At 41.1% G+C, this 17,266-nt stretch overlaps 1 protein-coding gene across 1 annotated transcript in view; it reads left to right on the forward strand.

Moving 5' to 3' along the window:
* The window catches only part of epha1 (EPH receptor A1), a 153,322-nt gene that overhangs the window by 79,067 nt on the left and 56,989 nt on the right, over positions 1-17,266 (forward strand). Inside the window, exon 4 of the mRNA XM_062971742.1 lies at positions 15,922-16,197. Within this exon, the coding sequence (XP_062827812.1) occupies positions 15,922-16,197 (276 nt within the window). The remainder of the gene's footprint in view (positions 1-15,921; positions 16,198-17,266) is intronic.

Consider the following 17,266-nt stretch of genomic DNA (forward strand, 5'->3'; position numbering starts at 1 on the left):
TGCTATTTCTCTAAGATTTTCAATCACAGTTTTGTTTTATTTTTTGAATGACTACAATGAATTAAAATTTCCAAGGTGGAATGAGCAACATTCCAGAGTACTAAAGGAAATTGCATATGTAATCTCAGAGCAACAGTCAATAATCCAACACTCAAATGTTACCTCTGTTTCTGGGAATATTTACCCTGCTGATTCCAAAATGGCACCAGTTTCCCACTTCAGTTCTAGTTGTTGAGATAGAGAATATATACCATATACCACTCTTCACTCAACTCACCCTTCAAAAATCGGGATGTTTAAATATGGTGCTTAAATTAATAGTATTTAAGCACAAAGGAAGTATATTAAAATTAAAATTAAAGTGTACTATATGAAGATCTATTGATTTCATTCCAAAAGCACAAATTTATGATACAAACTACAATGTTATAAATTCAACCACATAAAAGAAATTAGAACTGATGCGGTCTATCCAATGCAACTTTTGAGTTAGCATCTTAAATAACCCCAGGAACAGGCCTAAAAACTGATAATTTTGTTATTTGTGTGTAAACTTTGAAAATTCTTTAAGAGTAGGAGAGATCTCAGCAGACCAGAGAAGGGCAATTGTTGCCTCTGTCTTCAAAAAAAAAGGCGAGAAAAAAACCAGTCAACTTGGCATAGAACAGAATCTGGAACAAAAAAATAGATAGAAAATCCCATTGTGTATCCATTGAAATTAATACTGTGATTACTAAGAACAGCATAGGTTTCTTTAAAAACAGTTCTTGCCGTAGCCAGAAAAAAATTTCGGGGGGGGGGGGGGGTTTGAAAATTTGGGGGGGGGGGTTTAACCCCTAGCACACACCCCTCCCCGCTACAAACCTGTCAATATCTGCTTGAGATAGTGCCTGGAGGGGCTCTTAATGTTTTGTGTCTCATAGACTTAGCATGGGGATTTAGTTAACTTAAAATTCATGAGTAAACCAGGTTTTTTTTATAACCTGAAAAATTTCGGGGGGGGGGGGGGTTGAACCTCTAAAACCGCCCCCTCGCTACAGGCCTGGTTCTTGCCAAGCTAATACAGTGGGTTGTTGTGAGTTTTCTGAGCTTTATGGCCATGTTCCAAAAGCATTTTCTCCTGACTTTTGCCTGAATCTGTGGGAGGCATCTTCAGAGGTTGTGAAATATGTTGGAAACTATGCAAGTGCAGTTTATATCTCTGTGGAAAGTCCAGGGTGGGAGAAAGAACTCTTGTCTGTTTGAGGAAGGTGTGAATGTTTTAATTGACCACCTTGATTAGCACTGAATAGCCTTTCATTTTCAAGGACTAGATGTTTACAGCCTGGGGGAATCCTTTGTTGGGAGGTGTTAGCTGGCCCTGATTGAGTCATGTTTGGAATTCCTCTGTTTTCTGAGTGGCGTTCTTTATTTATTTACTATGAAAATGAACAAAATCTGCTACCAGTATTAAAAACTCTAAAATCAGGACAAGTAAATAAAGAACAACCCTAGCTTCCCATGCGGGGACATGAGAGAAACCACCCAGTAGGATAGTAACACGTCTGGGCATCCCCGGGAAACGTCTTTGTAGATGGCCAATTCTCTCAAACCAGAAGCAACTTACAGTATGTTCTCAATTCGCTTATGACATTAAAAAAAAAAACATGATACCTCAGTCAGATTTTCAAGCCCCTCCAACCCCTACAAAACTACAAATGATGGAAGAGCCACCAACTGCAGATGAGCGTTTTAATAATAATAATAATAATCATGATCATCATAAAACTTTATTTATATACTGCCCTATCTCCCGGATGGGACTCAGGGCGGTTTACAGTCATAAAAGCAACACAAACATTACGTATCAACATAATACACATTATTAAAAAAAGTGAAATAATACAATTATAACAATAAATCACACTTACATGACCAGATCAAGGGGACGGGAACCATAAACCCAATATATTAAAATGTATCATTTTAGGCTAGGGAAATCTTGTGCAATATATTCAGGCTCAGAAATCGGCAGTAGTCGATTTTATTGTTTTATTTTATTCTGTTTGCTATTCTGTTCTTTCTCTTAAACTGTCTGGGGACTATAACATAAGGATTGTGTAAAAATACCTTGAGTAAAATAAATAATATATACCATAAGCTGCTTTCCTGGAAATATCCATACCCTAACCTGGCACATGCCAAATCAAGGACATCCTTCACAATTATTTCCTGACCATCCTGTTTGAAATATTTTATCTGGACGTACCCATGATTTAATCTGGCGCCATCTCCTTGGGCAGGATATGCCCTGCTGCCAGATTATGGGCCCAGCCTCATTGGCCATGCTAGTATTAATTAATCTGATGCAATTGCCGTAGGCCATGAAATGGCACAGGAGTGTTTCTGCAGGATACAGCTAAACAAATGAGCTCAGAGCAAGAGACCTCAGAATTAAAACAAAGCTCCCTGTAGACTTCTTTGTTATTCAGCCAATACATTCCAACTACTTTGACAGGCTGTCTGTAACAATTTCAAGTCTATCAGGTGTCAGTTGCTTTACGTTTAAGTCTTCCAAGAGAAACAGCATGCCTTCTCTAGAAATCACTTTGGATTAGAATTAAAAGATAAACTGTAATAATGGGTTATTCCTGAAGAAAGCTCAGAGCTGTCCTCACAGTTTAAGTCTCTGAAAGTAAGCATGGGAAGCCTCTGGACCATATTCTTCCTCTCTCCCCCATGTAGAGCAAATTCTAGGGGAAAAACCATGTTTTCTAATATTTCATTTCAAACCGGTGTGAGCAACTATCTCAGGGCTGCAGATGTTACTCGCCAGGTTTGGAATGCATGCAGTTCCATTATTCAATTTCCAGATACCTGAAACAAATACAGTGTTGCCTCACTACTTCGTGGTTCACTTTTTGCGGATTTGCTGTTTCCCGGTTTTTCGATAAACTCTAAGAGAATATTATAAATCATAAAAATTACAATTTACAGTCTAAGGAAGGGAGGAAGGAGAAGCCAGAGGGAGATAAAAGGAGCCCAAACAGCAACGGGAGGAGAAGGAGGCGATTTATCAACACATGATTGGTTGATAAAGACTTAAAATAGTGCATAACTACTAAAATAATGTATAAATATTAAAATAAATATAGCATCCCTACTTCGCAGATTTTCACTTATTGCGGGTGGTCCTGGAACCTAACCCCAGTGATAAGAGAGGGAACACTGTATTTGTGGTATGGGAATAATGAAGGATTGAAATTGCCAAATCATTTAGAAAATCAACTTTCTTGAAATTATATTTTAATTATTTTGGAAATCACTAGAGGATAAATTTCCAGGGTCAACTTTTTTATCACTTCACTCCTAAGGAAGAGTGTAGATGTGATGTCTCAGGCACCTTTGGCCCCTGACCCCACGGCCATTGCTGACCAAACTGAAGAAAACTTGGGTTTTTTCCCAAGTCAGCAAGATTCAATTCCTTTCCAGATGCCTACTGTTGACATTTCCGTGCCAGAGCCAATTAAGGACGCCCTTGAGACAGTGCAGCCTCTCCCGGGTTCTCCGGATGGTTTACTGTTTGATCGAAGGGCTTTTCTGAAAACAGAAAAGAAGCAAAGTTTATGATGAAGTGCCAGATCAGTGGAGTGAGGCGCTTATGGCTAGCCCAGTTCTCTTGGGAAGAATTAGGGAGGCAGACACCTGGTGAGATGTCTTTGGCGGACCAGTTCTCTTGGGAAGAATTGGGGTGTCCAGCACCTGCTCTGAGGAAGCTTATGAAATATACCCATCAGAAGGGAAATTCATTCCTGGAAGAGTTATCATGGGGAAAATGTGTCTCCACTGAAGCTTTTTCGCCAATCCTTGTTTCCACAGCAAGCCAAATTTTCCAAAATCCAGTTATCACAGGGACAGAAAGTGAGGTAAAATTCTCTGAACAAGGGTGCAGACTGCAAAACAAACACCACAGGGTGTTACACCTTTTCTATGCTATCCAACACGTGTGTGTATGGCTTGAGTTACACTTTAAAATGTACCTGTTCCAACATATAAACAAATTCAAGTTAAGAACAAACCTACAGATCCTATCTTTTTCATAACTTGGGGACTGCCTGTATATTAAACCAAATATATCAAGTGGCAACAGTTCACATCTTTATATTTATAGGAGAGGTGCTAATGACATCTAACAGAGTGGGGTCTTAAAACCCCCAGTAAATTTCAATTCCCAGCAAGTTTAAAGAATGCCATTAGAATTTTATAGCAACCAACAGACGTCTTTAGCGTCAGTAAACTCCAGAATCCAGTTTCCACCTCCTGTCAGGGACAGAAACTGTAGCTCGGCAGTGCTAATGCTAGTAATAAACATGTTTGTCTCCAGTGGAAGCCAATTTGAATTAGAAGACACACAGGAAACAAATCTGTTGCACTGTTATTACAGTGTCTTTCACGCCTACAGCTGCACTTTGAAGGAAAAAATTCTCCCACATGAATGTCTGCTGTTAAAACGAATGGGCAGACTATGTTTTCCACCTAGAGAATATCTTTTTTTCTGGCATGAATCGGATTTTTTAATAAAAAAAACTCTATGAGGTACGGATCTCCATTATCATTTGAGTCCACACACGCAATTATGTATCTATCGACATAGATCTTTCCCTTCCTACAATTTGTTCCATTTTCAGCTGGGCTCCTGTCATGACTTGTTAAGAGACAAAGGTTGCAATAAATCCTGCTTTGTGTACTTAGTTGAACACCACTCATCAAGAAGCTCCATAAACCCAAGAAGACATAAAAAGGATATAATCGTCCCCTTACACGCACATGCACACACACACATGCAAACACGCCCCATATACTGTTTCCCACACCCTTCCATAAAGTTTCTTTTCCTGAATGTCTTCAATCAGAAAGGAACTTGAGATCACAGGGCCAAGGGAACAGGAGCTACCCAGGAGCTGGTGGATTCCTGCACAGCAGGCTGGATGACTAGCAATCCTGAGCCACTGCATGGAAAGGTGTGTTTGTAGGGCTCAGAGAGTTGTGTTGGACACACATCAGTATGCTAGCAAGACTCTAGATGTAACTGCCACAGGACCAGAGTGTTGAAAGTTACTTTTTTTGTACTGCTTTCAAAGAAGTAACCATGCTAGTCTCTTGCTGCATAAAAAGGAAGAAGAAAGGTGGAGGGCAAACAGAATGTGGCAAACCTTTAAGACTAGGAGGAATTTTTCTGGATAACAACGCACTTACTCAGATTCAGAACAAAACAATGTTAAAGCCTCAGGCATTGAGCAAAATGTATGTAGTTGTGAGAGTGGGATGGAAATGTAGTAGGATCTAGAACAGTGGTTCTCAACCTGTGGGTCCCCAGATGTTTTGGCCTTCAACTCCCAGAAATCCTAACAGCTGGTAAACTGGCTGGGATTTCTGGGAGTTGTAGGCCAAAACACCTGGGGACCCACAGGTTGAGAACCACTGTTCTAGAAGGAAGAAATCATGTTCCTGGTCACAAAGAGCAATGTGAAATGATTGACGTCTTTCAGATCTTTACAGTGGTCTGTTAGTGTTAATGTGTGAAAACAATACATCTGTTTCCAAGTGTTAAAAATTCTCTCTGAGATTATTCCCTTTTTTACATGTGCAGTATACATTACAGTAGAGTCTCACTTATCCAACACTCGCTTATCCAACGTTCTGGATTATCCAACACATTTTTGTAGTCAATGTTTTCCATACATTGTGATATTTTGGTCTTAATTTCGTAAATACAGTAATTACTACATAGCATTACTACGTATTGAACTACTTTTTCTGTCAAATTTGTTTATAACATGATGTTTTGGTGCTGAATTTTTAAAATCATAACCTAATGTGATGTTTAATAGGCTTTTCCTTAATCCCTCCTTATTATCCAACATATTCGCTTATCCAACATTCTGCCGGCCCGTTTATGTTGGATAAGTGAGACTCTACTGTACTTTATATACCCACATATAAATCAATAAATTTTAGTCAAAGACATCAACCAAAAAAGACATGGGTCAACTTATCCACAGGTCAATGTGAGCCCTGGAAAAAAAGGAGCTATCTCCTTTTCTGAGAAGAGAGGCTATATTCTTTGTTCATACCTCTACTAATGGATTGGAATATGTGGATACAGTCAGCACTCCACAATTTGCAGGGATTAAGGACACAGGGCACCTTTGAAAGTGAATAAAGTTTTTTTTTGGGGGGGGGGGTTGCTTCAGAGAATGTTTCTATAGGAATTTCTAGGTTGATTTATTGTAAATTTGTGTTTTTGTTTTGATTTTATATTGTGATGTTGGGCAAGACCCCATGTGAGCCGCCCCGAGTCCCTTCGGGGAGATGGGGCGGGGTACAAGAATAAATTATTATTATTATTATTATTATTATTATTATTATTATTATTATTATGAATTTCTAGGTCCTCTAGAACAACTCTGTGGTCAAGTTGTGCTGGAAGCTGGCCATAGGATCACACTGGAAGAGCTAGAGAGTCCTAGAGCGTTATTCTTGCTAATAATCTGTAGGTCCTCCATCATAACTGTATGAACCGGCGTTGTCTGTAGACACCTCCTAGGTCATGCGGCCAACATGACTGCATGGAGTGCTGTTACCTTCCCTCAGAAGCGGTACCTATTGATCTACTCACATTTGCATGTTTTCAAACTGCTAGGTTGGCAAAAGCTGGGGCTAATATTGGGAGCTCACTCCGCTCCCTGGATTCGAACCACCAACCTTTCGGTCAGCAAGTTCAGTAGCTCAGCAGTTCAATCCGCTGCGCCACTGGGGGCGCCTCAGACAGGATAGGTAAAGGTAAAGGTTTGCCCCTGACATTAAGTCTAGTCATGTCCAATTCTGGGGCTTGGTGCTGATCTCCATTTCTAAGCTGAAGAGCCAGCATTGTCCATAGATGCCTCCAAGGTCATGTCGCCGGCATGACTGCATGGAGCGCTGTTACCTTCCCTTTGGATTGGTACCTACTGATCTACGCACATTTGCATGTTTCCGAACTGCTAGGTTGGCAGAAGCTAGGGCTGACAGCAGGAGCTCACCCTGCTCCCTGGATTTGAACCGCCGACCTTTTGGTCAGCTGTGCCACTGGAGGCCCTCAAACAGGGTACTGAATCTAAAAAATAAACAGCCATCACCTCTTCTCCTTGTGCTGGGATATATATAGTTTAAGAAATCTATTATACTTTTAATGAGATGGTGTTTCTAATCAGTTCTTACTCGTTTCCACAGTTTCAGAAGGCCACATGTATAGAATAAGTGAGAATGATAACTTTGCATATTTAAAATGCATGTGGATTTTAAAGTCTATTATTAGTCCAAGCCCAAAGCTGCTGCTTCTTGCTAAACTCTATTCTTTCCCCACCCCTGCTAAAAATTCACAGTCACTATTTTATTCTAAATTGCTTCCGTTCTCATTACATTCTGTTCCCTTCCTCTGACCTCTGAAACAAAAGAAACCAAGACTCATGTGGCACCTTAAAGATAAACAAACTTGCTATTAACCTGCCACTTCCAGCCTTATGGCTTACAGTCTGCTTTATGAAACTCAAGAAGCTCCATTATCAGTTGACAGGTATTTACTTACATAGGTCTTAACATTTTTTTTTGTTCTATGTACCCCTTTGCCAGTCAGGTGAAAACCACTGATCCATTCTCAGAATGTAGCAGTCGATAGTTTTATGACTCTCAACATCGACATCTTTAAATTAAATTTTAGAATTATTCAAAATTACATTATACACAACTTTCCCGCAATTTCAATACCTGATAACCTAACATGATGCAACATCTGGTCATTTTCATCGAACATTCAGAAATTCGAGTTTCCCCCAATGTGTCATAAAACAATTTCCACTAACCTTACTAAGTTTTTGCAGGCAGTTATCTACTGTAGCCAAAACACCCTACTTAAAAGTAAAAATAATAATAAATCATCATTATACTGTAAGTCCATGCTATATTGTACTTAATTTATTTTTCAATTTATTTTTCAATTCAAGTTCATGGACCCCCTGAAATCTTTCCAATAACCCCCAGGGCGGTACATGGACCCCTAGTTAAGATCCCCCGTTCTAAAGGAAACTGTGTAAAACCAAAAAAAAATGAAATACCCCCCAAAGGGGTTGAACCCTTGTGCTGGCAGGTGGTTAATAGGCTTGAGCGATCCACGTAAAAATTGATTCTAAACTCGCTTCAAAAGTAGGGGGCGCTAGCGTTTCGTTTCTGATGTCATTTTCAAATTTTGCCCTCAAATATTTTTGAAATTTAACGAAAATTCGTTAGTTTCAAAAGTAATTCGTTAATGGCGGACGCGCATGCGCTGTGGCCCAAAACAGCCCAGGAAGGGGCGGGGGAGTAAGATACCCAGCCAATGTGCACTTACTGCACTAATGTGCAAGAAAATAAAAGGGAAAAATACAGCCTCCCTTTTGCCCAAGTTCTATTTGTGTGGATTATGGGAATTGCACCGTTTGCCAGACTTTGCAAGCATTGATAGGAGTAAGATACCCAGCCAATGTGCACTTACTGCACTAATGTGCAAGAAAATAAAAGGGAAAAATACAGCCTCCCCTTTGCCCAAGTTCTATTTGTGTGGATTATGGGAATTGCACCATTTGCCAGACTTTGCAAGCATTGATAGGAGTAAGATACCCAGCCAATGTGCACTTACTGCACTAATGTGCAAGAAAATAAAAGGGAAAAATACAGCCTCCCTTTTGCCCAAGTTCTATTTGTGAGGATTATGGGGATTGTACCGTTTGCTAGACTTTGCAAGCATTGATAATCTTAAGAGAGCCAGCCATTTGTGCAGTGCAAGAAAATAAAAGGGCTACAGAAGTGATTTTTTACCTGTGGCTCTTGAAATTATCTCCAGTGTTGTATTCATGTTACTGGCTCTGTACTCATTACAAGTAGTTCTGCTGGTACTGAGGGATGAGCTAGTGAGAAAGAAACCCTCTCTCTCCAGATCCCCGGGCCGAATGAGCCATGAGGCTCCCTGCAGTTTTCATTCAGAACATACAAGCCCCTCCCCTGAGTTAAACATGCTCTCCGATTGGCCACAAGGTGGAAAAGACATGCTAGGTTGCCCCAGTGCACTGAAACAAGTTTGGGTGATTTGCAAATGCTTGCTTACCTAACGAAAAAAAACGACAACATCAGAAAAATTGCCTATCGTGGTTCGAAACCGCAGGACCCACACGACGGGATAATGCAATTCGAATATCGCTTCAAAAGCGACAAAACAAATGAATTACGAACGATAAACGGGGAAATCGAATTTTTTGGGCAAGCCTAGTGGTTAAGTAAGGTTTCCCCTGACATCAAATCCAGTCGTGTACAATTCTGGGGGTTGGTGCTCATCTCCATTTCTAAGCCGAAGAGCCGGCGTTGTCCATAGACACCTACAAGGTCATGTGGCCAGCATGACTGCATGGAGTGCCGTTACCTTCCCGCCGGAGCGGTACCTATTGATCTACTCACATTTGCATGTTTTCGAACTGCTAGGTTGGCAGGAGCTGGGGCTAACAGCGGGTGCTCATTCCGCTCCCGGGATTTGAACCTGGCACCTTTCGGTCCGCAAATTCAGCAGCTCAGCGGTTTAACACACTGTGCCACCAAGTGCTGGCAGGACTACTGACCGACAGGTTGGCGGTTTGAATCCGGGAGAGCGGGTGAGCTCCCTCTGTCAGCTCCAGTTCCCCATGTGGGGACAGGAGAGAAGCCTCCCACAAGGATGGTAAAGCATCAGAACATCAGGTCCTCCCCTGGGCAACACCCTTGCAGACTGCCAATTCTCTCACAACCAGGAGCAACTTGCCGTTTCTCAAGTCACTCCTGACAGGAAAAAAAACCCAATTCAAAAGCAGATTGTGGGCATTGTATTAAAGATAAAATGCATGCAAAATAACCAGTTACCATTCACGAAGTGTGAGAATAAACCCTATTATCTTGATTTAAGCCACAGGGGTAAACCAGTACTTCTTGACAAATTGTAATGTAGGGTTTTCATCGACAGATAATTTATTTACTATTTATTTACAGTATTTATATTCCACCCTTCTCACCCCGAAAGGGACTAGGGCGGATCACATTGTACACATATAAGGCAAACATTCAATGCCATATAACATAGAACAGAGACAGAGACAGACGCAGAGGCAATTTAAACCTTCTCCAGCTTCCAGCTTCCTGAGGGTATGCTTGATTCCGGCCACAGGGGGAGCAGCTGCTTTATCATCCACTGCAACGGCAACTTCCTCATTCCAATGGCGGCTGGATGATTTTTTTTAATGGTGTCGTAAATGAGCCTCCCCACATATAAGTGGAACCTAAATTTCCTACTTGATAGATGCAACTATCTTTCGGGTTGCTTAGGTCAGCAACGAGCAGGGGCTATATTTTATTTTTAATTGTTGGGTGCTCACCCCGACACGGGCTGGCCTCGAACTCATGACCTCTTGGTCAGAGTGATTTATTGCAGCTGGCTGCCAAACAGCCACAGCCCAGCCCCAATGACAGAGTATTGTGACCCAAGTGGCTGAAACACTCTCACTGGTTTCTTTAATGCATCAATTTCTTCTTTTGTGCACATGTTGAGGTATTTTTCCTATGCAGACTGTCAAATTGTACAGATTATACCATGCATAGATGAAGGCAGTAACAAGGCCAGCGCAAGTGGAAGCTGTTCAGTGACCCTTTTCTGCATGTGATGGGGAAGAGTTGCTGTGGGCGATGTGGGGCGCGGGGCGACAGGATTACCTCGATGTTCTGCAGATTCACCACAGAGGCTGGTGAATCCCCCCGCTGCCCCTCATCAATGGGATGAAGTCCTAACTGAATCACATTCACAGGTGAAGAAGAGTAATATATACCATCAAGGGAGGAAAAGAGCGAGAAGAATGCAATGAAATAAACAAATTGTGAAGTACTTATGAATTCAAGATTTAAAATGACACACTGACACAACCAGTTTGCATCTATAGTCGGTAAAGCTTTGAATTATGGGTGTCAATTTCTGTTAATTATTTATACTTATTTATATTATTACATTTTAATTGAATCTTTCCTCCAGAGAGGTTGAGGTAGCATATGCGATTATTTGATATCCAGTATTGTCCTCATAATAACCTTGAGAATTAGGCCATGGGTGTTGTCTACTCCAGGCAGGTTAGTGCAGTGAAATCATCCAATGCTTTTGGGTTTGGAAAGATTGGCTGCTTACAAGAGACGTTTCACAGGGGACGCCCGACTGAATTTACTCACTCTTCGAGGAGGCTCTTTCCGTGTCCAGAACAAAAAACTCCGCATATGTATGCTTGCCCACAATGTCCTGCCTCATGTACGGAGGAGGAGTTGCTTAAAGCTACGGACAATGCGGTTGCTATTGCCCGCTTTTGGTCTAAAACTATTTAGTTGCTTGTGATTTTCTTTTTTTATCATTTTAAAATGTATCTGTTATGCAATGCTTTTGACACGAAATAAATAAAGTGCAGTGAAAACTTTTCCCTGAGTGATTCTAGATTCAGCTCACTGTCCAGATGGCCCAGGATCATATTTGCTCTGCTGGGCTGTTTCTATGTCATCCCACTACAGATCCTGGCCAGATCTGTCCAAACTCCTGGCTGATGCAGGCTTCTCAGCTAACGTTAGAAGGGACATGGCACAATTAGCAAGAAGGAGCTATGTGGCTGGCTGGGAGCAGTGGTGGCAACACAATTACAATCCAACAAATGTGCCAAGAGGAAGGCATGTCACGCAAACCACTGTCATAACCACATTCAATCTGGAAACCTATGTTCTCAATGTAAACGACCGTGTGGATCCAGAATAGGTTTCTGAAATTACTTACGGACCACCGTCAAGTCTCTATCTTTGGAAGACAATCATACTTGGCCAATAATATAATAATATTCAAGTCTCTATCTTTGGAAGACAATCATACTCAGCCAATCAATAATAATAATAATAATAATAATAATAATAATAATAATAATAATAATAATAATAATAGATTGAAAAATCAGCTGATGACCCAATATGCAGACTGTGCAAGGAAACCGACGAAACCATTGATCATATCCTCAGCTGCTGTAAGAAAATCGCACAAACAGACTACAAACAGGGGCACAACTATGTGGCCCAAATGATCTATTGGAACTTATGCCTCAAGTACCACCTCCCAGCAGAAAAGAACTGGTGGGATCACAAACCTGCAAAAGTATTGGAAAATGAGCATGCAAAGATACTGTGGGACTTCTGAATCCAGACTGACAAATTTCTGGAACACAACACACCAGACATCACAGTTGTGGAGAAGAAAAAGGTTTGGATCATTGATGCTGCCATCCCAGGTGACAGTAGCATTGACGAAAAACAACAGGAAAAACTCAGCCGCTATCAGGACCACAAGATTGAACTTCAAAGACTCTGGCAGAAACCAGTGCAGGTGGTCCCGGTGGTGATGGGCACACTGGGTGCCGTGCCAAAAGATCTCAGCCGGCATTTGGAAACAATAGACATTGACAAAATTACGATCTGGCAACTGCAAAAGGACACCCTACTGGGATCTGCGCGCATCATCCGAAAATACATCACACAGTCATAGACACTTGGGAAGTGTTCGACTTACGGTTTTGTGATACGAAATCCAGCATATCTATCTTGTTTGCTGTGTCATACAATAAAATAATAATATATTATTCTTGTACCCCACCTCCATCTCCCCGAAGGGACTTGGGGCGGCTTACATGGGGACGAACCCAACCACAACATAAGTTAACATACAATCCATGAATTTAAAACAACTTAACTATATAACAATAAAACAACATAACATAACAGTTACTTTAAAACCTAGACATCAGTTGCTACATTTTGTTGTTTGGTCTTTATTTTTTCTAGGTTTTTTGTTGTAAAAACACAGACTGGATGACGATGTCTTTTGTTGCCAAATTTGGTGTGATTTGCTCCAGTACTTTTGTTGTTTAAGTTAAGGGGGAAACGGTCAGAACATTTATATATATATATATAGATAGGTGATAACCTGCACCTTGAATTGGGCTCGGAAATTCCCCTTTTCCCCGCCAATCAGTACAGGGAAAGGATGGTAGTTGCAGGGTTCTGTCTGGATAGATGGTCTGCTCTCCAGACTGTTTTCAAGCCCAGGCACCCTTATTGATCCTGGGATATATGGACAATGGGTGCTTCTTAGGTGTACAGATGAGCTTCACTGATATAACAAAGTGCAAAAATGTGGGTTTTTGAGTTCCTGCTGGGCTTGGGACCTTTGTGACACAAGAGAAATAGTCAAGTCCTAACCTTGCTTATAGTGATAGTGCAGGTATGCAGCAATGCGTGGTGCTTATGCAGACTTGGGGCCAGATCCATAAGGGAGGCTTCATGTGGTTATGGGATTTGTGAGAAAGGCAGAGTGGGACCCCGCAAGGCAATTAATCTGTTCCTCGCTTTTGGGGTTCATTTTTGATAACATACAACTGATTTTTAAAAGATCTGAACAAAGCCTTTAAAAGTAGCGCCAACCACAGACAAGAGTTTTGAAGTTGTTATATAGGATGTGTGAGCACATTTGGCTGAGTAAACATTCCAGCTTCTGCACCTGCTGTATGGTCTTAGGGAACATTTCTAACTTTGTGCCTCATCTTCATATTTTCAGTGTGTCAGAATCATTTATGGATTACCTAAAAACTATTTGTGAGAATTGACTGCAAGCAGACATCAATATAGAACAAAACCCGATTGCTTCAATTGTTAGGAAAAGTGCTGTGTAACAAAAGGGGCCATTTCGCAGGAGAGGGGGGAGATTGGAAAAGATAGTATTGGGATTACGAACTTCCACTCACTATACTGACTAGAGGATTCTGGAACTTGTAGTCCAAAACACAAGCAAAGTTTAAAACTTGGCATTATACTAGCATCTCCCTTCGGGGGAGATGGAGGTGGGATATAAATAAACTTTTTATTTTATTGTATGACACAGCAAACAAGATAGATATGCTGGATTTCGTATCACAAAATCACAAGTCGAACACTTCCCATGTGTCTAGGACTGTGTGATGTATTTTCGGATGATGCGTGCAGATCCCAGTAGGGTGGCTTTTTGCAGTTGGCAGATCATAATTTTGTCAATGTCTATTGTTTCCAAATGCCGGCTGAGATTTTTTGGCTCAGCACCCAGTGTGCCGATCACCTGCACTGGTTTCTGCCAGAGTCTTTGAAGTTCAATCTTGAGGTCCTGATAGCGGCTGAGTTTTTCCTGTTGTTTTTCGTCAATGCGACTGTCACCTGGTATGGCGACATCAATAATCCAAACCTTTTTCTTCTCCACAACTGTTATATCTGGTGTGTTGTGTTCCAGAACTTTGTCAGTCTGGATTCGGAAGTCCCACAGTATCTTTGCGTGCTCATTTTCCAAGACTTTTGCAGGTTGTGATCCCACCAGTTCTTTGCTGCTGGGAGGTGGTACTTGAGGCATAAGTTCCAATGAATCATTTGGGCCACATAGTTGTGCCTCTGTTTGTAGTCTATATTATTATTATTATTATTATTATTATTATTATTATTATTATTATTATCATCTTTCACCAGAAGCTGGCCATTTGGAGTGTCTCTGGTGTCATTGTAAGAAGGTCCTCCATTGTGCATGTGGCAGGGCTCAGGTTGCATTGTAATAGGTGGTCTGTGGTTTGTTCTTCTTCAAATTCGCATGTCGTGGACTCTACTTTGTTTTGAATGGGAGATACATCTCTTTCCCCACAATGAAGCAGTTATCTGCCTTATGACAAGTTTGACTCCCATCCCATTTTGTAGGCATGGGTTATGTGCTATTGGTTCTTGCTACTGATTTGTTTATATGATAAAATTAACATAAACCAACGAGATTCTGAAATGTTGAACAACAAAACCATGTCTAGTCTGTGTAGTCTGCATTTAAAACTTTTCACAGAGGAGAATATAGAATGGGTGTAGTAAGGTAAAGGTGACAGTAAATAAGCAGAGGGCAGTCCTAAGCATACCTGCCTTTTTATTTATTCTAACTTCCATATTATGCTTTCTTTATTTGGCCCATTATAGCACTAAAAAAAGAGTACTGTATATACTCATGTATAAATTGAGGGCAGGTTTGTAGGCCAAAATTATGGATTTTGATATGACCCACAGATAAGTCAAGGGTCATTCCGTGGAGAGGGGAAAGCACCGATGCTACCGCAGGGCACCAGCCACCCATGGCCTCTGCTGCTGCTTTCCTGCTCAGACATTTCAGGAATGCCAAGAGAATACGGAGGGTCGGTGCTTCTTTTAAGTCCTCCCCGGAAATACTATGCTGCTTGCCATTTGACACTACGCAGAGAAGGGGATGGTTGCTTTTTTCATTAGAGTTAAGATGCAGGTCTTACACTGATCTTTGGATACATTTGCGTCGATTTTTCAAACTAACATTTCTAGATTTATACACGAGTATAGTACTTGCAGGGGTTAAACTGCTGAACTGCTGAACTTGCTGACCAAAAGGTCACCGGTTCGAATCTGAGAAGTGGGGTGAGCTCCCACTGTTAGCCCCAGCTTCTGCCAACCTAACAGTTCAAAAATATGAAAATGAGAGTAGATCAATAGGTACCACTTCAGTGGGAAAGTAATGGCACTCCATGCAGTCATGTTGGTTCCATGATCTTGGAGGTGTCTACAGACAATGCCAACTCTTCAGCTTAGAAATGGAGATGAGTACTAACCCCCAGAGTCGGACACGACTAGACTTAATGTCAGGGGAAAACCTTTACCTTTACCAATAGTACTTGCTTCTGCTCACTTGCTCTTGCATTCACTCTCTAAGGCTTCATGTTAATGTGAATCCCTCTCTTCTGTTTCCTTTCCAATGCACAGTGGAGTGAGACACAACACATGATAAACGGGACACCTGTGTACATGTACCAGGATTGCAGTGTCCTCTCCGAGGGAGACACAGACCACTGGCTTCGCACCAACTGGATAATCCGCGATGTCGCCTCCTCTAACATCTTTGTGGAGCTGAAATTCACTATTCGTGACTGCAAGAGTTTCAAAGGAGAGGTGGTGAGCTGCAAGGAGACATTCAATCTCTACTACATGGAGTCAGATAATGACGTTGGAATCCAGTTCCGTCGCCCGCTCTTCACTAAGGTCAGCAAGATTTAGCAAATATTGTTAAAGAGAAGTGCATAGGAGTGTTGTATGTCCCTCAAATTGCCTTCAGCTTATGGCAACCTTATCATAGAGATTGGAGACAAGATTTATTTAGAGGAGTTTTACTATTGCCTTCCTTTGAGGCTAAAAGTGTGCCATCCACTGGGCTTCTATGGTTAAGCAAGGATTCCTATCCTAGCCTCCCAGAATTCTAGTTCAATACTCAAATCCTTGCCACAAACTGGCTATCTTGTAGAAATTTGATCTATTGATACATTTTGCATGCTCCCTCTATGCATGGACCTTTCATAAATGTAAGATCCCCCAGGCCCTATCTTTTACATGCTGATCATAGGAAAGATAATAGAAGTTAAGTGAGGATAGTGCAGGGTAAATGCAGAGAAATGAAATAAAGTCTCATTAGTTCCAGGCTTCAGAGGAAGCCATGAGCAAAATTCTCCAAGGTGTCTGAGGGTGAGAGCAATTTAGTAGAGTTTCAGGACTAAAGATCATGGCCAGGGACATAGAGGAAGTACCGGTATATATAAAACATTGGGTGGAGCACAGCCAGGTAGAGCTTTGAAGGTAAGCATTCATTTGCAGTATGTCCTGGATGTTTGTTTTTGAAATTATCCAAAGAAATTTTATTAGCATTTAAACTCAAAGATGGATCCACTTCCCAAGCAGAAGTGCCTTTTTGTCTTCTATCACCAGAGAGACCATTTTTTATTTGCAATGCGAACAGGAAAACTTTATTATGAAATAAATTGGACCACTCATTGTGTGTGCATATGCACATGCACATTTTTGTGTCTGTTCAGCACAAATTGGCACAAATTTTCACATATACACAATGCTCATACTGGATTTGACACAGAATGCACATTCATCATGGGTGTCTGATTATTTGCTTGTATACATGTTCCTCTTTTTTCTGGTCAGATATTAGAGGTATGTTTTTTTTTAAAAAGACGATCTATATCTAGCAAAGTATACCTTATGAAGTTATCATTAAGCCTCTTTGAGTCTCCTTGTGGAGAGAAAAGCGGGGTATAACTAAACAACA

The sequence above is a fragment of the Anolis carolinensis genome, chromosome 2 (genome assembly GCF_035594765.1).
Source record: "Anolis carolinensis isolate JA03-04 chromosome 2, rAnoCar3.1.pri, whole genome shotgun sequence".
Taxonomy (NCBI): domain Eukaryota; kingdom Metazoa; phylum Chordata; class Lepidosauria; order Squamata; family Dactyloidae; genus Anolis; species Anolis carolinensis.